The 25906-nt window shown below is 42.1% G+C and overlaps 2 protein-coding genes and 1 long non-coding RNA gene across 19 annotated transcripts in view; 1 reads left to right on the top strand and 2 right to left on the bottom strand.

The window, feature by feature from the left end:
- The window catches only part of SGO2 (shugoshin 2), a 20106-nt gene extending 6460 nt beyond the window's left edge, over nt 1-13646 (bottom strand). For 4 of the 14 annotated variants that reach the window (XR_014551431.1, XM_083628254.1, XM_083628263.1 and 1 more), the window contains exons 1-6: nt 7563-7711; nt 6325-6502; nt 3585-3760; nt 2071-2148; nt 1344-1426; nt 320-534 (exon numbers count right to left, since the gene is read on the bottom strand). Coding sequence is in view for 13 of the 14 variants with exons in the window: in XM_083628254.1 (XP_083484380.1) it covers nt 320-534; nt 1344-1426; nt 2071-2148; nt 3585-3760; nt 6325-6469 (697 nt within the window). In the remaining variant the exon portion in view is untranslated. Of the gene's footprint in view, nt 1-319; nt 535-1343; nt 1427-2070; nt 2149-3584; nt 3761-6324; nt 6503-6668; nt 7478-7512; nt 7828-13068 lie in introns of those variants that run through there. The other 10 variants (XM_083628261.1, XM_083628264.1, XM_083628258.1 and 7 more) reach the window with 8 other exon arrangements.
- LOC310743866 lies at nt 4701-6316 on the bottom strand. The gene is made up of 2 exons (XR_014539279.1): nt 5808-6316; nt 4701-5325 (listed from the first exon to the last, which is right to left on the bottom strand). It is a non-coding gene; the product is annotated as an uncharacterized lncRNA (long non-coding RNA).
- Nucleotides 7859-25906, top strand: KCTD18 (potassium channel tetramerization domain containing 18). 4 transcript variants are annotated; one of them, XM_083631571.1, is made up of 7 exons: nt 7859-7961; nt 17895-18096; nt 19857-20068; nt 20635-20828; nt 22121-22215; nt 23170-23272; nt 24028-25906. In XM_083631571.1, exons 2-7 carry the CDS (start codon nt 17940-17942, stop codon nt 24569-24571), a joined length of 1305 nt encoding a protein of 434 aa, XP_083487697.1. In that variant the 5' UTR covers nt 7859-7961; nt 17895-17939; the 3' UTR covers nt 24572-25906. The 4 variants fall into 4 exon arrangements, with proteins under 4 accessions (XP_083487697.1, XP_083487695.1, XP_083487694.1 ...); XM_083631569.1 differs by lacking the exon at nt 7859-7961 and adding an exon at nt 9252-9740; XM_083631568.1 differs by lacking the exon at nt 7859-7961 and adding an exon at nt 14098-14207.

The raw sequence follows: 25906 nt of genomic DNA, 5'->3' as shown, positions 1-25906 counted from the left end.
ATGGAGTGGGAAGTAAGGGGCTTTAGTCCTTTATCCCCTGCTGTGGACCTGATGCAATGTGCACTGGGGTGAAATTCCTCCAGTGGGTGTATTTTTCCTTTACAAATTGCATGCACCAGAGACCCAATATGGACAGGAACTACAATGAAGGGAAAGGGCTGAAGACATCTGCCCACCATGCCGGGGTCACAATCCATACCTCTCCTGCCGACAAATTATATTTTAAAAGTCCTGTATTGAGACTCTTGCTTTCTGCAACATTTTTTGGGGAGAAAGGACCCTAGAAAATGAAGTGAATGCAATAAAATATGCTGTATACCTTTTGTAAATTTATTTGCAATAAATACTGTTTCTATTTTATTTGTTTCACTTGATTTTGAGGTATTTTTTTCAGACACAAATAACTCTGCATTGATTTGATCTGCTGCAGTTTCCTTTGATGTAACAAGATCATCAGCTACACAGACTGATATGTTACTTTGCTGATTTCCATCCTGTTCTTCAGTCTGAGTGCTCACATGCTGCCTGATAGTTCTGAAAGAACAATTTATTATGAAAGAGAGTTAAGAAAATGGGATTCACTTCAGCATTTAACTCATAAGTGAACTTCACTTTGTTCAGTGGGACACTACCAGATAACAATGCACAGATTTGTAATCTAATAATGAATCACATTTTGTGTTATAAAAAACCCAAAAAAATAAGTAGGAAACAAGATCTAACTGTAAAACAGAAGTGTATGAAATTACATCTAAGGAGAAAAACTGCTAGCACATGTACTACTGTAAACTACCTTAACCTAAGGTATACTGTAAATTGCTATTTCTAATAGCCTGCAAACAATAATTACCATGTATAGGTATAAATTATGTTTTTGTTGGCAAAATACACATAAATATCAGTTCATAAAAGATCAGAGTCTTTGTCATGTATTTTTCCAGCAAAGACTATAATCCTGCATGTATACTAGTTAAATCCTGTTAACCTCAGCAGGATTAGCTATGCAATCCTATACAGTAGATGTCTACTCAAAAGTAAATCCTGCTGACATTAATGGACTTTACTTCTGGGTGTAAGTATAGTTGCACCCTCAAGCAGTCAAACTGTACATATGATTGCAGCCTAAAACACAGTTTATGCATGACACTGTTAATGAATTGTGTTTAATTATATCTAGTTCTTTTTATTTATAAGTACAAAAACTAAACTATAAATAAGCCTTTAAAGCAGCCCTTAGGAACCTGTGGGATTATAGCCCTGATCAATACAATCTTTTGGCAGGTTTTATTTTAAGTTTCATGTTTTGATTTCCATCTAGATTAATAAATCAATTCAAATATTACCTAATTGGTTGATCAGAAATCTCAGGTTGTTGACCAGAACTGTTGCAGTGGTCTTTTTCCATTGCTAAGGGTTTTTGAATATGCTGTTTAAAAAGAGGAAAACACTCAGAATACTTAAAGAGAAATTTTATGTACAGTATGTCTATAGAGAAATAATTCCCAGTTGAAGGGGGTTTGCTCCCAGTTTTCTGGGTATAGAATTGCACCAATACCAATATATTAAGATTTCGAGTGTTAAACTATTTCAATGCAGCTGTAAACTAGGAATATATGTATAAAGCACAAATATGCAGGTCAAGAAAATATTTGCTCACATAATGTAGTTATTTCATTGAAATGCCACTCTTCTTGTGCATATATTGAGCATTTATAACAGAAAAAGTTTATTAATACACCATTGATTTTGTACACGAGTATCATTTTACTGCTAGAAAGTACAGTACAGCAATATTGTGTATTATGTTAGTTGAAGTCATCTAGTTGTATGTTTAAATCTATATAAATATGTCAACAATACAATTGGATTTCCATTGTTTTGATCAACATGTTTGTTCTGCTGTACCTGTACTTTAATCAAACCTCAAAAGTAAATCCACAGATAACTTCTGAAAAACCAAAGGAATACTGATCACCAAATCAGTTTTCATACTGATTTTCAAAACATGAAGGCATACAGTAGCAATTCCCTCTTCACCCTATGATAATAAGTCACAAAGCTGAAGCATACCTCTGAAAGAGTGCTCATTTCAATTGCAGTTGAAATGTTATTATTCACGAATGCTTCCAGTTCTATGAGAATTTTATTCTGCATACAAAAAATTAAGTATAAAAACTTTTATTTAACACAGTTAGAAAGTTAGAGAAAAACAACGATAAAAAAGATTTATATTTCTGGAGGAAAGAAAGAGGCAGTTATGATAAATTAATATATTTTATTTGGGATTAAAGAGATTAAATTTATCTAAAAACAAGAAAACATCAAAGGGTTTTTTATATTAAAAAATTGTAAAACCTTCCCCCGCTCCAACCAGGAGCATTTTCCCCTCTGCTCTTTTACACATAAAGTAATGTACCTTATACAGAACAGATTAAGGTTCAGCAGTATACTAGTGTTTACCTGATGAAGAAAATGTGTTACCCAAATGGCTGATTGTGTGATTGTTCATTGTTCATTGTTTAAAAGGAACTTTGGGCGCATAGCTCCAGTTGCTGGGTGTGCATGCACACACAGGGTCTGAGTGTGACCAAGAGCTAATAAGCATTTTGCCCTGATATAACAGGGGAAAAATGTGTATACTCATGGACATACTGTAGTCGGGGGGGGGGGGGAGGCAGGGGGGCAGCTATCCTCCCACCGTAAATCAAGTAAATAAATAAAAATAGTTAACTAACTGATCAATCACATTGCAGATAGTGAAGGAGGTGAGGACAGGTGACCCCACCTAGGCCCGAAGTCACCCCCCCAAAGCAGGCTCAAAGCTTCTCAAAATCATTTTCTCAGCAGCTAAAAGGCATTAGCTAAGCATCAGAAGCATTTCGCTCTGCTGTAACAAAAGTTGCTTCTCAGGCTAGCTGACCTTGCCAAAAGGTACAAGACAGGAGCTTTCTGTTCATGCTCAAGAAACAACATGGGGCAGGACTCTTGAAGAGGAGGAGAAAGGGGAGGGAACTGAAGGGGAATATATGCTCTGTGCAAATGGCTGTGAACTCGTGCTTGTTTTGTGATTCATCACACTTGCTCCTTCTACCAGCCCGGATGGTAGAAATAAAGCTTTTTCTCTGACACTATTCCTTGAGTGTCTGTTGACTCCCATTTCCCTGTCCCGGGCGCAAAGCTCTTCTCACCCAAGGCTAAAAAGGCTACAATAGCTCAGTTTAGCCCGCCTCCTGCAAAATCCTGGCTATGCCCATGTGCATACCGCTGGTGTAATTCCCACTATGATATATCATTTGCATCATAATGCTTATCAAAATCCCACTGAACAGGATCTTTGAAACAGATGGATGCTACTAGCTGCTTACACTGCACTAAGGTGAGCATTCCACCAGGGCAAGCATTCCCTCTCCTCCCACATGCACTCTTCTGGGGGTTATTCCAACCTGACCCACCCCCCAGCCAATTTGGGGAGTATGGTGATTGTGGGGATGCCCTGGGACTCATAGCTGAATCCCTCCCCATAAGTTTTATTTTCACAATATATGAATAATGTAATAGCTCAAATAGTATTTTTCAGAACATACCAGGCGATTCAGCTTTTGGCGCAGTAAAACATTCTGCAAATGCAGCTCATCCACTTCTTTCTGTAATAAGAGCTTTTCATTTTTTAGCTTCCTAGAATTTTCTTTCTCTGCGCTGAGGGCCATGGCCAGAGCCTTATTATTGTGTTTCAAAGAAATCTTAAAAAGTGAAGAGTTGCCTGCATAAAATAAAAATATGAAATAATAATTTGGGATTTAAAAAAACAAACACCTATGTATCAGTGTGTTTAAAAAATGTGTCTATTCTATTTCTTTATGTTTTAAAAAAATTGTTTTGTATTTATTTTAAACCTGCATCCAGACTCATATCCACAACCATGGAATAGTTATACAGAAGACATACAAATAAATAAATAAATACTGATATTGCTAATACTCTTGCACTCTACACAAAAAATTTGGAGGTGCCAAAACTTCTGTTTCTTTACTATTAAAATTAATTGAGAGGAACTGTATTTATTTATTTAAAACCTTTAAATATCACATATTCAAATATAGTAAAAAAACAAATAAAATCCTTCAGGCCTATATACCGTACTTGGGGTTGCTAATATGGTGCCCCCCAAATGTTGTTGGACAGAACTACTTGTTGGGCTTACACTTACATGGGAGTGAATTCTATTGCATTCAAAGGAACTTACATCTGAGTAAACATATTGAAGACTGCACAGTTAAACAATTACAATTTTCTGGTTAAAATGCTTGAATGACAAAGATTGTGCTCTTTTCTTGTGTACAGTTCTTGTAATCTTGCCTCACCATATTTTCTAATTTCTAGAAAATTGCTTTCTATTCTAGTCAGAATGCAAGCACCACCCCTCATATACTATATTACTGAGTGATCATTTAAGTAGTGCGGATAAGGGAATATTTATTATCAGGATTTGATAATGAATTAAATTCTACAGTATATCCTACTGAAAATGGCCTTGCCTCAAAGCACGGCGGTTGCCCGCCCCCCTCCATTTCACAGTGCTTTCCTCACTAGCTGTTCACATCAGCAAGGTTAGATTTGTTTATGTTTGTGTACATATCAGGGGACGCTGATGGGGAAGAGTTGTGTTAAGTTGTGAGTGAACATATCAGACGACACAGCGATTCTTCAAACAGCTCTTGTTTATTCACAGGCCAGAACAGAACTGAACTGAAGGGTTCAGCCAGCCTGCTTATATAGAGCTCGACTAGAACGCAACAGTAACCATTTTCTGTAACTATCCAATCACTGAACGTCACTTTCAATCCCTTATTTGCATATGTGGACCCGAGTGAAAATTATCTACAGTATCCCCCTGCTGGCCCAGGGTGAGAACCTCAGTACATAACAGGTTGTCTTTACCCTGTGCAAAGATGTTTACAACTTGGCTAGAGACAACTTAGAAATGGCTTAAGAAATCCACTCAGTGTGAAGCTGGTTTGAAAAGCAATGCATTTAGGATATGTGCACACAGATTAGAAACCTAGCACTGGAAACTGTGAGTACACAATAAACAGTAGTGTGAATACAGTCTGAGAGACAGTAATATCACAGGGGATGCCAACCACTTGGGGTCCCTGGGTGAAACTGAACCTTTGAGGAACACCAGCCACTCTGGTGGCCAATCTCCTAACCTCCTCCCTGTTTCCTTCTCCTCTCTTGCTTGCTCCATTTTCTGTTAGCTGCCAATCCAAATCTTGAAAACCACATAGAGATGAAAGAGGGAAGAAATGGGAAGTGCAATGGTACCTCGGTTCTCAAACGCCTTGGGACTCAAACAACTTGGAACCCAAACACTGCCAACCTGGAAGTAAGTGTTCCGGTTTGCAAACTTTTTTCAGAAGCCGAATGTGCTCCGTTTTGAGTGTTACGCTTCTGATTTGAGTGCCACGCTTCCATTTTGAGCGTTATGCTGAGGTCTGTCTGTTTTTGCTATTTATTTTGTGTTTTTGTGGCTTTTTTTTGTTTTTGTGACTGTGTGGAACCCAGTTAAGCTACTGATTGATGGATTGCATGACTGCAGTACATTGTTTATTGCTTTCATTTTATGGCTCAGTGGTCTCGTTAGATAGTAAAATTCATGTTTAACTGCTGTTTTAGAGGTTGTTTTTAAAAGTCCATTTTGCATTACTTTCTATGGGAAAGCACGCCTTGGTTTTGGAACGCTTTGGTTTCGAAACAGATTTCCAGGACAGATTAAGTTTGAGAACCAAGGTACCACTGTATGCTACTTTTCCAGCTTCCTCCCCTTCAGTTCCATGCACTTTTTGGAGGAGCCACCCCTGCCAGCCCATGAAGAAAAGGGCAGTAAGGAGTAGCAGTGGGAGGGGCAGATCCTCAAGGTCATTGTGCCCACATGCAGAACATTATTAAGCTTATCCTGTTTTATTTGTACAAGCTACTGGTTTATTTATTTAGAAGCATTTATAAACCACTTAATATTTTAAAACCAACAAGTACTGTACAACATAAAAACAATAAACAATATCTTTTTAAAAAACAGCAACATAAAAACCAGTAAAAACAAAAGGTATAATTATGCTAAGAGGGTGTGACTGGCCCAAAATTGCTGAATATAATTTGAATAAAGGTTTCATGAAACATTGGCTCTTTTTTCATTTTGGATAAATGTATTTTGTAGACATATTACACTGGATATTTTTAAAAAATGCTATTACTAAGGAGGTCTACAAATATTTTATTTTTCTGGGAGTTACATATATTATCAAAATTTTAGTTGACACTCACTTCTCATCTTAGTTTTGATTTTACATGCAAGAGAAGCATTCAGCTTCCCAGCTTTTAGAGATCCGTTCTTCTTCCCCCCAACACGTCTTTTAATATCTCCAAAGATCAACGAGGAAGATGCTTCTGGAAATAGGTTGCTTTCCATTTTAATGGATTCAGTTCATTACCCAGTAGAAATCTAACAATGGATAACACAAAGAAAGATACATTAATGTTTTAGTGGATATTTTTAGTTCCATAGTTTCAGTTAAGGTTTATCATACTCTATTATTCATCATTTGGGTCTTGTATTCATTCTTAAACAAACAAACAATTTTTAATATATCTTTAACCAACTCAATCACTCTCCAGAATCCCAAGTTATTCCACACATTTCCAAAGTATGTAAGGGACATGAGAGAAAAAGTAGGAGCAATATAGTGAAATTACTATCTAACAGTCTCTCCAGAGCTGGCCATGTGTGAGACTCCGTTTGGAACTATTAACATATTGAATAAAAGAAATCAGTCAGAAAGGAAATGACTCTTGTTGGTCCGTCCTTAAGTCTTTTTGAACACACTAGTTAAATAATCTACTTCAGATTTTCCTAACAGCACTTCCTTAATTGTTCAATTCACCATCAAATTTAAAGCTGCGTGTGAGCTATTATTAATAATACATCCCATTTGTATCCTGTTCTTCCCCTGCAGAGAGCTCAGGGCAGCCTTTCTAGGCCACAAACAGGAATTACAAAGTACAGTATTGGGGAAATTATTTTCAAGCCCTCTCCCTGTTAGGAAAAATGTGTGTAAACCTCAGTAGAAAGACATAGGGGAAGCCCTGTTTTTTAGATGACTGAGGTAAATGATCAGGGCCAGATTTAGGTTTGATGAGGCCCTAAGCTACTGAAGGTAATGGGGCCCTTTATATGTCCAGTTGTCCTTTGTCAACAACAAATTGTCACTGTTTTTTTGTGTTGAATGTGCTATATGGTAATTTAAGGACCTAATAGGTATCTAAAGCCATTTGCACACAACAAATAGGAGCCTACACAACACAAAACACTGTTGCTGTATGTAGGTTTTATTTTATCTTATATTTTGGAGATGTACATCCAGTTTTTTTCCTCCTTTAAATGTTTTAAGATGCCCAAGAGAGTGGGGCCCTAAGCTATAGCTCGTTATAATTATAATTAAATAATAATTAAACCTTATAATTAAATCCCGCACTGTAAATGATCTTTCCCATTTATTATTTACTTGAGGAAAGGGACTCGAGCTCACAGGCTCCCCAGGGTCGGTTTTAAAAAGTGACCCTTTTTTAAAGCAAAGTTTGAGGTAAAAGGAGGCAACACAGGGTCGTTTCTCCACACAGTTCCCTCGCCGCTCTGGTTCCCGCCAAAGCGGCGGCTGGCGGGGCGCTGATTGGATGGCCCGTCCCTCGCGCCGGAGCCGTTAAAACCGTTAAAGCCCAAGGAGGGTGCAGGCACGCAGCTGCGGCGTTCCCGCCATCAGCTGCTGCAACCCAGCCGAGGGCGACCCGGATGGCTTTGCCTCTGGCGAGCCGCGCGAGCGCGCGCGGGGCGCGTTGCAAAGCTTTGTACCCCGAGCCATTCCTACCCACGTGTTTGCTCAAAAACTTAAGTCCCACGGGGTTCAGTGGGTAAACTCTGTTTGCTCCCTCACGCCCAGCAGTGCATACCCAAGTTCAAATTGACCCCTGGGAAAACAGGAGGAGGTCGCTGTTCTTGCTTTGCCCCTGTGTCAACAAAACCAGAATTTGGAAACGTTTTGGGAGAGCTACTTTCTCTCCAAACAGAAGAGTTTTACTAGTTGAGGCTGAACTCCTATACAGTGGTACCTCAGGTTACATACGCTTCAGGTTACATAGCTTCAGGTTACAGACTCTGCTAACCCAGAAATAGTGCTTCAGGTTAAGAACTGCTTCAGGATGAGAACAGAAATTGTGCTCCGGCGGCACAGCGGCAGCAGGAGGCCCCATTAGCTAAAGTGGTGCTTCAGCTTAAGAACAGTTTCAGGTTAAGAACGGACCTCCGGAACGAATTAAGTACTTAACCTGAGGTACCACTGTACATGCTTAAAAGGTAAAGGGACCCCTGACCATTAGGTCCAGTCACGGACGACTCTGGGGTTGCTGCGCTCATCTCGCTTTACTGGCTGAGGGAGCTGGCGTACAGCTTCCAGGCATAGCTGTCAACTTTTCCTTTTTCTTGCGAGGAATCCTATTCGGAATAAGAGAATTTCCCTTTAAAAAAGGGAAACGTTGACAGCTATGCTTCCGGGTGATGTGGCCAGCATGACTAAGTCGCTTCTGGCAAACCAGAGCTGCGCATGGAAACGCCGTTTACCTTCCCGCCGGAGCAGTACCTATTTATCTACTTGCACTTTGACGTGCTTTTGAACTGCTAGGTGGGCAGAAGCAGGGACTGAACAATGGGAGCTCACCCCGTCGCGGGGATTCGAACCGCCGACCTTCTGATCAACAAGCCCTAGGCTCTGTGGTTTAACCCACAGCGCCACCCGGCAAATCATATTGTTTTTGTAGGATTGCGCTGCCGTTTCTTTTCCTTTTTTCCAAATTATTATCAATTTTCCAAATTATTACAAATCAACCCAAATTAATCTAATAGTTTCTTAAAATCAGGTTCCCCCTCCTCTGAACATATGACCACCATCATTTCCTCACGTTTCCGCATTGTTTCTTATTTAGGGTTCAGTTGACGTCCTTCAATGTTCAGTACTGCCATTTCTAAACAAAAGCTGGTACAGTGGTACCGCAGGTTAAGTACTTAATTCGTTCCAGAGGTCCGTACTTAACCTGAAACTGTTCTTAACCTGAAGCACCAATTTAGCTAATGGGGCCTCCTGCTGCCGCTGCGCCGCCAGAGCACGATTTATGTTCTCATGCTGAAGCAAAGTTCTTAACCTGAAGCACTATTTCTGGGTTAGCAGAGTCTGTAACCTGAAGCGTATGTAACCTGAGGTACCACTGTACTTGAGAGTAGTCCTGAACCTCTCACTTTGAGCCTACTGCTCCAGCTTCCTAACTATCCAGCACAAATTATATATGCTTGTAATGCGTGTCCCAGCTATTGTAAAAACAATTTACAGCCCAATTCCATGCATGTTTGATTGGAAGTTCATACTTATTCTTATGCATGCATAGGACCATAGCTTTAGACATAGATTTGGAACATAAATGGAGGCATTAGGGCACATGGGATTCTAAAACGAGGGTTGTTTGCTTCTGTGATATAATATCTTCCCGCAGAAGGTTCCTTGTTCAATTTCTGGCATCTCCTGACGGATGAGAAATACTTTTACCTGACACCCTGGAGAACTGCCAGTCACAGCAGACAAGACTGGGCTAGATGGGCAAATAGTTTTATCTATGCTCCTCTGTTCCCAACAGCAAATGTAATTATATTCCAGGTTTCACCATGGGGTTCTTAGTTAATCTTTACCGCTTAGTAGATCTTTTTCCAAACAGTTGTTACCACAGATAATTGACCATGCATAAAACCCATGCTGCAGTGAGTTACTGTGTGTAGCTAATGAGTAACTGATGGTTTTGTACAATCACTGTGGAAAAAAAATGTAACTGAAACACTCAAAGCTACTTTATTTATTTATATATTTGCTGCATCAGCAATCTCTTTTGCTGAGCCTTTCTAATTTATGTCAAAGTTATGCCATCTTAGTATTCTATTGGAAAAAAACTGATTATAGGGCCACAGTCATGGCCTCATGTTATTGGTATGATAGAAGGCTTGTCTAGTGGCTGGAGCCACACCAATTGTTGGGACCAACAACGTGAGGATCATGATGAATCATCTGAATGGTGATTTGAACCCTAGTCAGCATGAGCAGTGTGTGGGATCAAACATGCCAGGCACTCACTGGAAGGTATTATAAGATTTCCTGTTGCATTATGGGGCTGGTCCACCTGGGAACATAGTCCATCTAAGAGTAGGAAAACTCTGATCCTAAATCTCTGCTTGCGCATGCGCAGAAGCGCAAAATGACATCATACGCAGAAGCGACGAATCGCAACCCGCACGTGTGCAGACGCGCCGCTGCGGGTTGCACTCTTTTCATGTTGCGAATGGACCTCCGGGATGGATCCCATTCGCAACCAGAGGTACCACTGTACACATTTATGCTTAACACCCATAGTCAAGTGGTTAAATTTATATGGATCATGCCCATTGTTAGCTTTGATTTACAAAGCACTAATTAATTTTAACCAAACTGCGGGAGGCAGTGGAAGACAGGAGTGCCTGGCGTGCTCTGGTCCATGGGGTCACGAAGAGTCAGAAACGACTAAACAACAACAAAAATTAATTTTGAGTGGTGTGAGGTTTCATTGTTGCTGTGAATTAATACAATGTAAATTGACTTCTTGTAGAAGAGGCTTCTTATCTACAAATGTATAGGCTGAGCATCACAAAACACACATGCTACAAGTTGGAAGGATCCCTGCACAGGCATATTCAACCAGACAGATGTTTACTACTGTTAACTTTCCTCCACCTTCCGAACATGGGGTCTGCTTTGCCAAACCATATGCACTGTGTATGCAAATAGCTGCAGCTGCAGGATGCATTTATCCAGCAAGGGAAACTGCTTCTGCAGCCTCCTTATTCAGAAGCCTGCTTCTGCATGCAGATCACACTTTCTGGACTGTTGGTGCTTTTAGATCATCTGTTTTGTGTGGGATTCAATAATGTATTGAGGTCAGCTTGTACAGTTGCAATTGATTTGTAGCTCTTGCACAACAAAGCCACTTCCCCAAAATATCAGACTGTTTGAAGTAAGGCAAGTGATGAGAAAATGCACTGAAAAGCTCCCCACAAATCAAGATGAATGCACAATAAACATATTGTCTGAAAGCACCCTGTGATATTCTCTCTCTCTCTCTCTCTCTCTGTGTGTGTGTGTGTGTGTGTGTGTCATAGAAAGTCATCAAATCATAGTGTTGGAAGGGATCACGAGGGTCATCTAGTCCAGGGACGTCCAACTCACAATAGACTGCGATCTACTCACAGTATAAAAAAACTGGCCGTGATCTACCCATTGTCGTAAAAAGACTGGCAGTGATCTACTCAAAGTTATTGAGCTTCCTTAGGAAGCCAAAGTTGTGGAGCTTTTTTGCAAGGAGATCACTGAGGGACCAGAGATCAACCAGGGTCTACCAGGAACACCCTGCGATCTACCAATAGATCATGATCTACCTGTTAGACATGCCTGATTCTAGTCCAACCCCCTTGCAATACAGGAATCTTTTTCCCAATGTGGGGCTCAAATGCATAACTCTGAGACTCTGAGATTAAGAGTCTCATGCTCTCCCAACAGAGCTATCGTGTGTAAGCATATGTGTACAGTCGTACCTTGGAAGTCGAACGGAATCTGTTCTGGAAGTCCGTTTGACTTTCAAAACGTTCGAAAACCAAATCGTGGCTTCTGATTGGCTGCAGGAAGCTCCTGCAGCCAATCAGAAGCTGTGGAAGCTCCGTCGGATGTCCAGCTTTCAAAAGAACATATGAAAACTGGAACAGTCACTTCCGGGTTTTGATTGTTTGGGAGCCAAATCATTCGAGAACTAGGCAGTTCGACTTCCAAGGTACGCCTGTAATTATATATTGTAGGCCTCCATTTGTCTCAAGAGACAATGGAATGCACCGCAAAGGGTGAAGTGAAACAACTGTGTTAGCAGCACAGAAGTGACCTCCTCGGGGCGCAAGCCTGGGCAGCATGTATGGAGGTTCTGGGCTGCCCTTGGCCTTGTTGATGTGGTCCAAAGGAAAGCAGAGCAACACGTTTGGCACCAGCTTGACTGCAGGAGTTGCCACAAAGAGGTGTACTGTACAGGACACAATGCGTCCAGTTTAGGGGCTCTACTTCAGATTTGCATAGGGTTTACTCCTTAGCCTTTTTTCTCCTGAAGATATCCCATAAGGCAGCTCATCTCACTTCACTGGCTGAGGGAGCCACCGTACAGCTTCCGAGACATGTGGCCAGCATGACTAAGCCGCTTCTGGCGAAACCAGAGCAGAGCGCGGAAACTCTGTTTACCTTCCCGCCAGAGCGGTACCTATTTATCTACTTGCAATTTGACGTGCTTTTGAACTGCTAGGTTGGCAGGAGCTGGGACCGAACAATGGGAGCTCACCCCATCGCAGGGATTAGGCTCTGTGGTTTAACCCACAGCGCTACCTGCGTCCTGGCAAGAATGTTACTCGCCCACAAATGGAAAGAAGCAGAAGTCTCAGCAAAAGAAGAATGGATACAAAAACTTGTGGAATATGCAGAAATCGTGAAACCTACCGGAAGAATAAGAAATCAAGATAACAGACTTTTTGTAGAAGAATGGTTTATTGAATATTTACAGATAAACTGTAAACAGATAAGAACATTGGCAGGATTATTGTAATAACCTGCAGTTTTATAGGAGTATATATTTAAAGTAGATGAATAAATGAGCAAATTAAGTTAATTTGGATATGCAGAAGATATTAAAAATAAATCTAAGAAACTACAGAAAGGGGGAAGGAAGTCAAGTTTTGAAATATTAAAATGACTGTAAAATTAGTGAAATGTAGAAATCTGATAAGCATAAAATTTAAAAGAAAAACGACCAAAAAACCAAAATCTCATGTAAATTCCTCCTTGAGAAGGGATTCCCTCAGAGTCTATAGAACAATAAATACTTCCAGCAAGAAATAAAAAGAACAGTTGAGCTTACCTGTAAAAGGTTTCTTTCTGAGAGTGAACAGATGCTCCCAGGTGGGTTGTGGGCTCCTTCTAGTGCTTCCAGGCAGGATTGCAGCATTTTTCTCCTCGCTTGTTTACTCGGATGTCAAAACTACAGCCATCGATCCTCAACACAAGAACATTATTTTTTAACACCTCCTGCATCTGGGCTGGACCGATCTGCCTGCGTGGTCCCAGGTGCCTCTCTGGCCGGCACAGCACTCTCTGCAAAAGCCCCAAGGTGGTGCAGCCCCTTTGTAGTTTCCCCCAGGTGGGGGTCCTTCTGGCTGGGCAGGGATTCCCTCCCTCCTGGACCACAGCCCTATGCCTTTGCCCATTTGTCCTGGAATCAGAGCAAATGAATTACGTTTACAAAAATCCACGCAGAAGAACCCATCGGGGTCCCTGCCGACTCTACAATCAATCAATCAATCAATCAATCAACCATTCCTCGAAAGGAATTAACTTTCAAATGCAATCCTATTCGAGGGCTTGGCAGCCTGCAACCCTTCATCCCCGGTGCCTAGCGGGCAGTCTTTCTCCACCTTGGGTCTCCAGCTGTTGTTGGACTACAACTCCCATCATCCAGACCACTGGTCTTGCTAGCTAGGGCATGATGGGAGTTGTAGTCCCATAGCCCAACAACACGGGGGGGAACCCACAGTTTCGAAAATAAGGCAACATTTGGAGGCCTGCAAGGTTCGCCGCCTCTGCGAATAGATTGGCAAGTTATTTGTGTGCTTGTTTCGGATGCTGCTGGCCTTTGAACCCCGTGGTGGTGGTGCTGGTGGGGTCTTGCTTCTACGATCGCGCTACATCTCGTCCAGCCTCCCTGCAGCGCAGGAATCTCAACGTCAGCATCATCATAGACAGATACTGATTCCTTCGTTATCCCGTTCACTCCGTCGCGCTGTTTCCCATCCCCGCTCCTCCCAGAGGATGATGGGAGTTGTAGTCCAACAACCTTCCCTAACCCATTAACGCAGGCGCCTCTGCGCACGCGCAGCAGCGTCTTCCTCCTCCCCCTCCCCCTCGACGCCCCAGAACGTGGTGGGACAGGCTCGGCGCGCGACTGGTGGGCCGTGACGACAGCGGTGACGAAGAGGTGGGCGGAGCTTCGAACCGGGAAAGGTAACGAGTTAGCGCGGTTGTCCCTCCTTCCTTCTCGGCTCCCCACTCGCGCCTCGGTCTATCCCCTCACACCCGGCTCTTCCACGGCGGGGGGGTTGGGCAACCCGAGGCTTGGGCCCCTCCCCTCCCCCCCTTTGCTTCGGCCTGGCTGCTTTGCTTCGACCCCTTTGCCTCAGGCGGCTCAAGAACCATGGCGGTGTTTGGCCGTTTGGAAAGGGAGCGGAGGAGGCAAGAGAGTCTTGTTGTTGTTTAGTCATAGAATCATAGAATCCTAGAGTTGGAAGAGACCACAAGGGCCATCGAGTCCAACCCCCTGCCAAGCAGGAAACACCATCAGAGCACTCCTGACATATGGTTGTCAAGCCTCTGCTTAAAGACCTCCAAAGAAGGAGACTCCACCACACTCCTTGGCAGCAAATTCCACTGTCGAACAGCTCTTACTGTCAGGAAGTTCTTCCTAATGTTTAGGTGGAATCTTCTTTCTTGTAGTTTGGATCCATTGCTCCGTGTCCGCTTCTCTGGAGCAGCAGAAAACAACCTTTCTCCCTCCTCTATGTGACATCCTTTTATATATTTGAACATGGCTATCATATCACCCCTTAACCTCCTCTTCTCCAGGCTAAACATGCCCAGCTCCCTTAGCCGTTCCTCATAAGGCATCGTTTCCAGGCCTTTGAGCATTTTGGTTGCCCTCCTCTGGACACGTTCCAGTTTGTCAGTGTCCTTCTTGAACTGTGGTGCCCAGAACTGGACACAGTACTCCAGGTGAGGTCTGACCAGAGCAGACCGACTCTTCGTCACCCCCTGGACCAGAGCACGCCAGGCACTCCTGTCTTCCACTGCCTCCCGCAGTTTGGTCAAACTCATGCTGGTAGCTTCGAGAACACTGTCCAACCATCTCGTCCTCTGTCGTCCCCTTCTCCTTGTGCCCTGCATCTTTCCCAACATCAGGGTCTTTTCCAGGGAGTCTTCTCTTCTCATGAGGTGGCCAAAGTATTGGCGCCTCAGCTTCAGGATCTGTCCTTCCAGTGAGCGCTTAGGACCGATTTCCTTCAGAATGGATCGGTTTGATCTTCTTGCAGTCCATTGAACTCTCAACAGTCTCCTCCAGCACCATACAGTGGTACCTCGGGTTACATAGCTAATCTGATGTAGCCATGGTGAAAATCAAGTTAATCCAGAACACTTTTGTCACTGGTTCTACGCATTATCAGCCTGACTGCCACTACAGTGGTACCTCGGGTTGCAGATGCTTCAGGTTACAGATTCCGCTAACCCAGAAATAGTACCTCAGGTTAAGAACTTTGCTTCAGGATGAGAACAGAAATCGTGCGGCGGCACAGCAGCGGGAGGCCCCATTAGCTAAAGTGGTGCTTCAGGTTAAGAACAGTTTCAGGTTAAGAACGGACCTCCGGAACGAATTAAGTACTTAACCTGAGGTACCACTGTAATTCAAAAGCATCAATTCTTCGGCGATCAGCCTTCTTTATGGTCCAGCTCTCACTTCCATACATCACTACTGGGAAAACCATAGCTTTAACTATATGGACCTTTGTCGGGAAGGTGATGTCTCTGCCTTTTAAGGTGCTGTCTAGGTTTGTCACTGCTTTTCTCCCAAGAAGCAGGCGTCTTTTAATTTCGTGACTGCTGTCACCACCTGCAGTTATCGTGGAGCCCAAGAAAGTAAAATCTCTCACTGCCTCCATTTCTTCCCCTTCTGTTTGCCAGGAGGTGACGGGCCCAGTGGCCATGATATTCGTTTTTTTGATGTTGAGCTTCAGACCATATTTTGCGCTCTCCTCTTTCACCCTCATTAAAAGGTTCTTTATTTCCTCCTCACTTTCTGCCATCAAGGTTGTGTCATCTGCATATCTGAGGTTGTTGATATTTCAAGAGAGTCTTGAGATGCCTTCATTGCACGGGTTTGGGCTAGGTCAGGCAAAGGCAAACTCGGCCCTCCAGATGTTTTGGGACTACAACTCCCATCATCCCTAGCTAACAGGACCAGTGGTCAGGGATGATGGGAGTTGTAGTCCCAAAACATCTGGAGGGCCGAGTTTGCCCATGCCTGGGTTAGATGACCCCTGGGCTCCCTTGCAATTCTGTTCCGGGGCTGAGGAGCCTGCAACCCTCCAGGTGTTGCCAGGTTCCCAACCCCCATCATCCCTGGGGCCGGTGGGAGTTGGGGGTACCTGGGCGTAAGCATGGGGAGATAGCTGCCTCCCAAGTCAATAAAAATCAATTAAAATACTTATCTGAGTTTCTCCGCCACCTAAGAAAGGCCTGCCCCCCCATACTGGCTACACCCATATGGGAGTCCCAGCAACATCTGGAGGGTTGCAAGGTTAGCCACCTCTGTTGCAGTGAGTATATATGTTGGTTAGTTGTGTGCTTGTTTTGGATGCTGGTGGCTTTTTAACTCCATGGTGGTGGTGGGATCTTGCTTCTACGATTGGGCTGAATATTGGTCCAGTGCTTCAGTTCCACCTAGACCAGTGGTTCTCAGACTTTTTTTCCTCCGGGCCACACTTTCAGAATAGTGATTTTCTTGTGCCACACCGAAATACATTTTTTTTGATAAGATATACCTTGGTGAACACAACTAGGATTGTCTTCAGTATCACTTGATGCCCTTGCTCTCATTTTGGAAATATATCCATATTCTGCAAATAAAAAGGATTATTTTGATACTAGACTAGACTGCCCTGAAATGTTTACATGTTTCTTTGTCCTTGAATCTTCCTGCCACACCAGTGTTGATGCGGGTGGTGCTGTGGTCTAAACCACTGAGCCTCTTCTGCCGATCAGAAGGTCGGCGGTTCGAATCCACTTGTTGGTGGTGACCGCCCATTGCTCTGTCCCTGTTTCTGCCAACCTAGCAGTTCGAAAGCACGCCAGTGCAAGTAGATAAATAAGTACCGCTGCACTCCTCACCAACTAACTTCGGTCCAATTTGAAAACATAAGCTGTGTCAAGACATCCACACACTTTCTCTGCCCCACTGTGGTGGACAGACAATAGGCGACTTGGTAACACATCCAAAAATACTGTTTGAGTTGTGTGCCTGTATTACAAAGCTGGCAGGCAACATGATCCAGTGCAGCGTTCACCAACCTGATCTTCTCTGGGTATTTTGGACTACAACTCCCATCAGCCCTTGCCAGCATGGTCAGTTATTATGGGAGTCCAAAGTATCTGAGGGAGGGGCACTAAGTTGGTGAAGGCTGGTCTAGTGGTTTGACTATTGGACTGGGTACACAGGTGGCAGGTGGTTCACATGACATTTCTCAGTAGTCGAGGTGATGCCATCCAGTTCTGTCCTGCATACTTGCCAAAACAATGCAGATGTTCTTGTGGAGAAGAGGCCTAGCAGTGCCCTTTCAATGTTCCATTGCAGATAACTGGGTCATTTACATCCAGTCCTTTTGAGTGGTTGTGTAAACTGATCCTGGAAGACCCAGGATTGCTCTGGGCAAGATAAAGCGACTAAGAAATTTAAAAAAGTAAACCCGCCTCTGTCCTTATGCTGGGGTTCAAATATATGCTGCCTTTAACTTCTTGGAGGAAAGGCAACTTATAAATGTTATAAATGCTTTTTATCTGCCTTTTCAGGAGCATAAATTATTGATCTTCATGGAGAAGCCAAGTTATTCACTGTTCTGAGTACAATTTTTACTCTTTTTACAGCTTTGAAAGCACACCACCCAGCCTGCAACGTTAACTACAAATGCGATGGAAGATAGCAAGAGCGAAAAGGTCACAGATATTATTCGGCTGAATGTTGGCGGATGTATGTACACCGCTAGGCGTAAATCTTTATGCCGTTTTAAGGACTCAATGCTAGCATCTATGTTCAGTGGACGATTTCCTCTGAAAATGGATGACACAGGTAAAAAAAAGTAGTAAATAGCTAAAACTTGATTGTAAAGTAATTATGAATTCAATTTTCTAATATTCTTCCAGCTTCGGCCAAGGGATAATAAGCATGGGTCAATACAAATGCATTGTAATTTTTATTATTTCCAGTATAATGAGCAACTTATTTAATACTTTAAAGGTTAGCGATTTCCAATAAAGTGTGGTAGAAGAAAAACATCAAGTATCATAGAATACACTGTAGGGCTGGAAAGAGCTAAAGATGTCACCAAATCTCTGTGCTTGAGTATAGGATTGGCAACATCATCAATCATTTGGTTCATCTAGGTAGCACGAGATAAACAGGTGTAGTTTGAATAATATTTTGCTTTGCTCTCAGTATATTTAGCTTTTGACAGATTTCCCTCAGGCAAAAATTACAGTGTGACGTCGGCCATTTTGTCTGACTGGTCCCAAATTAAGTAGAAAGATGGACAATTTTGAACAATAGAGGAGAATAATATAATAGAGAAAAGGTTTGAAAAATCCTACCTGAAACCCTGGAAAGTGTCTTCCAGTCAGTGTTGATGTTACTGAGTTTGATCGATCAATGGTCTGACTCAATATAAGGCAACTTCTGGTGTTTCTCTTTTTCTCTGGACTGCTGTTCACAAAGAGAACGCTTCTTGCAAGCTAGTATCTCTGGGTTTTTGCCATCTGCATCAGTTTACTCTTGGGGTGTAGCCTTCCTTCCATTCACAGATAATTTCCTTGGAGCCTGTGCAGGAAGTAGTACTACTTTGCTCAAGGATGTGAGCTAAGACCCATTCAGCAGGGGGAAACAGAACAAAACAAAAATCCTTCTATCTTCTCTGATCAGCCTGACGCCAACTATTGCAAATCCTCCGGATAAGGAGAGACTCTATCAAGGGGTTGTCCAAATACAACATTTTTGGGGCATCTCTCTTCTCTCCCAGCCTCCCCAGCGACTTGTTTATGCTGCCTCAGGTTATGATTCCTCAGCAGGAGAGAGGACTTTCCTTATGCAGTTTGGGCCTGTGTTCAGGTTTAGCACTTAGTCGGGGCTGTCAATCGCTTGCCACAAGCAACAAACTAATGTAGCTGGTTGAGGAAAGAATTAGCCTTTTTAATTATGTTTGCCTTTTGATATTATCTGTCGGTTAATACATACACAGGTTCTTTGTGTCTAGTATTTTATTTGAGCAAATCTGAAAGAGAGATTGAAAAAAGATACGTCTCCTTAAAATATAACATCGCCAAGAAGAGCGTACTGAGATATACAGTGGTACCTTGGAAGTCGAACGGAATCCGTTACGGAAGTCCATTCGGCTTCCAAAACGTTCGGAAACTAAGGCGTGGCTTCCGATTGGCTGCAGGAAGCTCCTGCAGCCAATCGGAAGCTGCGAAGGACGTTCAGGTTCCAAAGAACATTTGCAAACCAGAACACTCACTTCCGGGTTTGTGGCGTTCGAGAGCCAAAACGTTCAACTCGCAAGGCATTCGGGATCCAAGGTATGACTGTATTTGTTTGATGAATTGACAGCTTGGATGTAGTTATGATAACCATGCCCTTCTCGAAATATGGATTCAAATCCCCATTCAGCTATGAAGCTCACTGGGTGATCTTGGGCCATTTACTCTTTCTCAGCCAAACCTACTTTTCAGGGTTGCTTGGAAGAATAAAGGAGGGTGAAGAAGTATATGTGTTGCCTTCAACTCTTGGGAGAATAGGCACATTATAAATGTTGTACATATTTTTATTTGCCTTTACAGGAGCTTGCCTTATTGATCGAGATGGCAGCCTCTTTAAATACCTCTTGGATTATCTTCACGGAGAGGTTCAGCTACCAGAAGATGAGCAGACACGAATTGCATTGCACGAAGAAGCTGATTACTTCGGCATTCCTTACCCTTACAATCTTGCTGACCATTTGGCCAATGAAATGGAGACTTATTCTTTAAGATCAAACACAGAACTCAAAAAGGTACGGGAATTTTCCTGTGCCTTTAAATTAAAATTAAATTAAAAACGTCATTAGCAGTTGAAGCTCAGGGGTGGCATTGATCTGATCCTGGGATACTCAGGATTGCCCTGACTCAGAAATTAAAAAATAAAAACACCCCAAACACAGTGAAACCAAAGTGACATAAGGGTGCCCTGAGGCATAGTGATAACTACAAGCCTTGCATTCATTCATTCATTCATTCATTTATGAATGGATGGGTGGATGAATGGACCAGGCAGATGCAAGCAAGTGGCTTATATGGGTGGGAGATAGGGTGCAGGAGACATTTGTGAGGCCAATGGGCTCTAATGGGGCAACAGCCCACTGTCCTAAAAGAAAATCTCTCCATTGTCTATTATTCAGAGTAAAAGCAGTAAGGCTGCAGTCCTTTGCACACTTGCAAGTTAGTACAATTGAATTTAGTGGGATTTATAATTAAACATGTACAGGTTTAGTCTGAGCACAATTTTGTGCTCTTTTAAAGTCCCTCAAACACACGGAAAATAATAAAATTGCTTGTATGTATTTGTATATTTCCTCCCCAGGCACTTCTAGATTTTTGTGAGTCTTACGGCTTAATATGCACTAAGCCTACAGTGTGGGTCTTACACTACCTCAACACTTCTGGTGCAAGTTGTGAGAGTAGAATAATGGGTGTGTATGCCACAAGAGCCGATGGGAAAGCAGCAATTGAAAAGGAGCTGGGAGGAAGATTACACAGCAAAAATATTTACAAGAGGTAAGAAGCTTTATAGTCATGTGATTACATCAAAGTGTGCTTGTAAAATTCTGCTGAGAATCTTGTACAGTCAAACCTCTGTTGTCAAAACATAATCTGTTCTGGAAGCCCGTTTGGCTTCCGAAATGTTCAAGAACTGAGGCGTGGCATCCAATTGGCTGCAGGCGCTTCCTGCACTCAAGCGGAAGCCACGTCTAACGTTCGGCTTCCGAAAAATGTTCAAAAACCGGAAATGTTCCAAAACGGAGGCATTTGGAAACTGAGATTTGACTGTATCTCCTTTAGAGATGGCAGTATCAGATGTGTAAAGACATGCATATCTCTTCCATGCCTATGGAGTTTAAAGAGATGCTTAGTTACACAAATTTCCTTCATTATATTAATATTGGTGGATTACTGTTAAATACTTTGGGCCCCAATTGATCATAAACAAAAGCAAAGGAACATCTAAATGTTTCTCCTCCAGATATAAACAAATAATAGTCAACCTGAATGTGGGAAACACTAGACTTACTAGAATATTCATAAGACAATACTCAAAAGAGTTGTTTTTGAGTATCAGAAGAAGTCCTGTTGTTTATTTAGTGTATTTTTTCCCTAGACAGTTAGGTGAGAGTGTTGCTTTAACCTTGGTGCAGAGAAAGCAAGAAAAGGAGAAGCTTACAATCTGCAAACCATTTGATCAGGAGTCTTGTTTAAAGCCAGTTGCTGCAAGCCGTTGTCCAAATGGCAGCACTGAAGCTTGATGGACCCATTAAGACTAACCTTAGTGCCATTGGCTGAGTGATTCAATAATTGCTGTGAACGTTCCCATTTGTGGGGAAAAGTTGCTATTAGCATTTAATAAATTTGCATACCACCATTCATCAGAAGATCCCAGGGCAGTTAATAACATAAAAATGCAACATAGGAACACATAATAAAACAAAAACGAACCAATAACTCCCTCTCTCAAAAGCACATTTAAAAGGCCATTGAATGTTTATCAGCCAAAGGCTTCACTTGGCACCTCAAGATGTGTAATGAAGTAGCCAGGCAAGCCTCTCTGGGGAAGGCATTCCACAAATGGGCAGTCGCCACGGAAATGGAAACCATTTACAGTTGTGAGAATGAAACTCAAAAGAATTGTGGTTTGTGACAATGAAGGTATATTACAAAATTGGGAAAACTGTGTTTTTATGCCATCAGTTTTAAACATACTTTGCTTTTAGACTTTAAGCAATTTATTATTATTATTATTCAGCTTGTAAAGCAGCGTAATTTCCTCTCTTTTCCTACATTTTTTTCTCCAGGAAAGCCGGAAACAATGTCCAATATATCTGGAGCTATTATTCAGGGTCTGAATTGGAAAAGATGATGGATGCATTTGAGGCTTGGGAAGGGAGAGGTATCTCATGTTTCTGATAGTATTTTCCGTAAAGAATAAATGTTTTATCCTGCAACTGTTTGTCCTGAAATAGTGTCGATTTGTGAAGGGCAGGCAGGCTATATTTCCAACTATCCTTTAATAAGGAAAGGGAATAATTGAATTGGCGGTGTTTGGTGGGGAAACCTTGCGATTGGCAGAAGCCAAGTTATGGATGTATTTATCTATTTAAAAGTCTGTGCTTTCATACACTGGTCCTATTGAGCTCTCAAAACAGCCAATTTATTTTGCATTGCAGTTGTGCACTGCTTTAAGTTTTAAGATTTAAGTTTACAGACATGCTTGTGGAATATCAGTGAAAGATCTCTTCTGGTGGTTGTTTGTTTTTTATTAACCTAGGAGAAAATTCGTAGACTCATCTGACTCTTAGCCTAGATAAATTCATGTTTCTCGGACATTAATGTCACTTGGCTTCAAATACTTGTCCACTACTTTGATTAATAATGCCGAAGGCAAATGTGAACTACATGGAAGTATCAGATATTTTGGGAGAGCTTTCAGTCTTCCGTACATGATGTGTGTTAGTTTAAATTTGAGTGTTCGCTGTGTCTGAAGAAGAGACCTGTGAGTTCTGAATGTTTGCACATTCTTAAAAGCAGGATTTAGTCCACCGAGTATCACACTCTCCCTCCCCTCTCTTTTCCGGAACCAACATGACACCACTGTATCAGACAGTTTTTTGAGAGAAGGAAAAAAGACTGTAAATAAAACATTTAGCTCTTTAATTAGGAAAAAAACGATTCAGGGTGGGAGTACATTGCGCCGTGTTCCCCAATGAAAGCATTATAGTTGAGCACTCGGGAGATATATGGTGTCTGAAAGAGTTGCCAATGATCCCTGATTGCGTATCATTGGGCTTATACATTTCACAGAAGCATCTTGAATATTGTATTGAAATTGCATTTGAAATTACAGGTGTCAGTTATTGGCGAGTCCCGCAGGAACTGATAGAATGTTGGACTCTTGAGGAACGCCCTTTGAAAGGAAGTCTCCAAAGCATGCCTCCGATTCATAGACGGTACGTCTTACTAATCATGCTTTGTTTTCTCAAAGAATGCTTCATATGGAACAGGGACTATTTCAAAAATAGCGTTATCTCCATGTTAATCTTTGTGCATCCCCTAGTTATAAGGGTGTAAAATCAAAAGATGATGCAGGAAGGTTTCATATAGAGTCTGTTAATTGTAAGTGTATTAAAAAAGCTGGCATAATGCTAATTACATAACTAAGTTAATGTAACAAAACTATAATTGTACACATTTTAAGGACTGTCTCTGCAAACGCATACCCTAAAACAGGAAAATATATAATTGTAAGTTACGCATTCCACAGATATCTGTGTGGTGGGCCTCTTGCTATATATTACAAAGCCAGCCATTAGCCCATTTCATAAAAATTTAATCAGGAGCATAAGACTCAGTACTTAGAAATATCCTGCAATCCATATTAGATAATAAAAGAATATGATTTCCCTTTTATTTCTGTTGAATCCAACTGGTTCATTCCAGTGTGTTGGCCTGGTTATTTTTGGCTGAATATACATGTATTTGTATACTTGTGTTATACTTGTATATTTTTTCTTGCTCTGGGTAAGTCCAATATAAAAAATAAATTTGAATGCATACACCTACTGCAGTTTTAAACAGATCCTGGAATAAGAAATATTGTATCCAGAGGTGAATGTAGGAAGCACCCTTAGTTGCATCAGAGTTATGATCTGTGCATAATTTCCCAAAGCAATAGAGTCAGTAATTTTATTCTCCGTGTTTACAGACAATTAATAGATCTTTCTGAAGAAGAAGAAAGTCACTTGAGCAGTAGAACAGGCCGGAAGCCAATTCAGTTTTCTGGTCCGTCAACAAGTACTCGCATCACAATTAAGAATTCTGCTTTTGTAAAGGTAGCAGAATGCCCCACATCTTCCCGTTCCCAGAAGACTCTCAAGCGACCTAGCAGAGACAGTTCGTTGCTGTGCAAAGACGTACCAAAACCCACACCATTGAGTAAAAATTCTCAAGAATCCGTTAGGAGCACTGAAAATGGGGCAGACTGTCACAGGACGCTAAAGGCCCCGTTCTCGAAGAAGCCTGCAACCAGTCGTGCGGTCAAACTCAAGCGGACTCCACTCTGTAACGACCGGTTAACTCAACACACTTCCCAGGTGCTGAGTACGGTAGCTGAGCACCAAGTTCCATCTGTTGCAGTTGGCTCCACTCCTGCTTCCCAAAACTTAGGCCAGGAGGAATTTGGACACTCCGAGCAAAACGTTACCGCTAAGAATCATTTACAGGAAGACCAACTGAACGATGTGGCATGAATTTTATATATATGGTGTTATCCGTCATGATCTGCTAGAGACAAAATTCTGATCTTTTGGGAGTCCTAATAAATGTGACACATTTGGGAGGGGGGAACATTCACATTTATAATCAGATTTATAATGATTTTTCTCTGTGTGGCGAAAGAGGCATATGGATGTTTGTTCAGAAATATTATGTGCTTTTTGCCGTTCGCTCATTACATTATATAAATAAAATTTGAGCTGCTCAGTCATTCTAGAATAGAGATTGTGCCAGGCTTTGTGTACACTTCGTCCCTTTTTTCCTAAACCCCCAATTTTCCCATTCCATAGACTTTTTGTGTGACTTATTCTGCATCTCTTTCCTTTTTGTGTAACTTATTCTACTTCTGCTCCTCCTGAACAGCATCAAGGGCCTACAGAGGTCAGTAAAAACTCTGTGTCCCCCACGGAATTTTGTACTCCGCAATTCTTCTAGTTTCTCAGCAGGTATTGTCCACATTTTTTCAAGCGCATCTTTGTAGCTGTTTGGGCTATATGGCATACCTTATAATCTGCACCACGGGATCTTTCAGTAGACCTTGAAAATTAGGCTACATTTTGAGAACGAGCCTTGGGCTTGCAAACTGTCCCCCTTCTTTGGCACAACTAAGAGGAGACTGGAAACTCTCTGCTTGTATGCGAGTGTCTTTTGAACTGCAGCTAATGTTAGCTAGGCTTGGTTGAAACATGCCAATTCCATAAACTCGGATTTGAAATTGAGTCCACGGTTACAATGAACTAGTGTGCCTGTGCTTGAAGAGCATGACTAATTGTAGTTAATATAAAACAGAAGTGAGATTTTCAGAGTACAGTCATACCTCGAGTTGCGTTTGCTCCATGGTACGTTTTTTCAGGTTGCGTCCCACAGCGACACGGAAGTACCGGAAAGGGTTACTTCCGGGTTTCGGCGCTCGTGCAAAATGAACGTCATGCGCAGATGCGGCGAATCGCAATATGCAGATGCGGGTTGCGTTCTGCTCATGTTGCGAATACGACTCCGGAACGGATCCCGTTCGCAACCAGAGGTACTACTGTATTTAGGCATGTGTCAGAAGAGGAAGGAGGAATGCGTCGGCCCAGGGCTTGGTGTAGCTTATATTTGTAATACTAAGTTATGACCAATGTTTTGGTGTAGATTAGGAGCTCAGAGCTATGAACCATGGTGTCTGGTTTGAATTCCCACTCTTCTCTCATCCTTAGTACTCCACCTGCGATACGGGGATAATAATGTAGCCATTCCTTGCAAGTTCAACGTGTAAAGATTATTGACAAATCAGAAGCTGCTACATTATTAAAATCAACTTAAACTTT

The sequence above is a fragment of the Podarcis filfolensis genome (assembly GCF_964270895.1).
Source record: "Podarcis filfolensis genome assembly, chromosome: 1".
Taxonomy (NCBI): Eukaryota; Metazoa; Chordata; class Lepidosauria; order Squamata; family Lacertidae; genus Podarcis; species Podarcis filfolensis.
The sequence above is the reverse complement of the archived record's forward strand: the minus strand, read 5'-3'. Positions and strand labels throughout refer to the sequence as shown.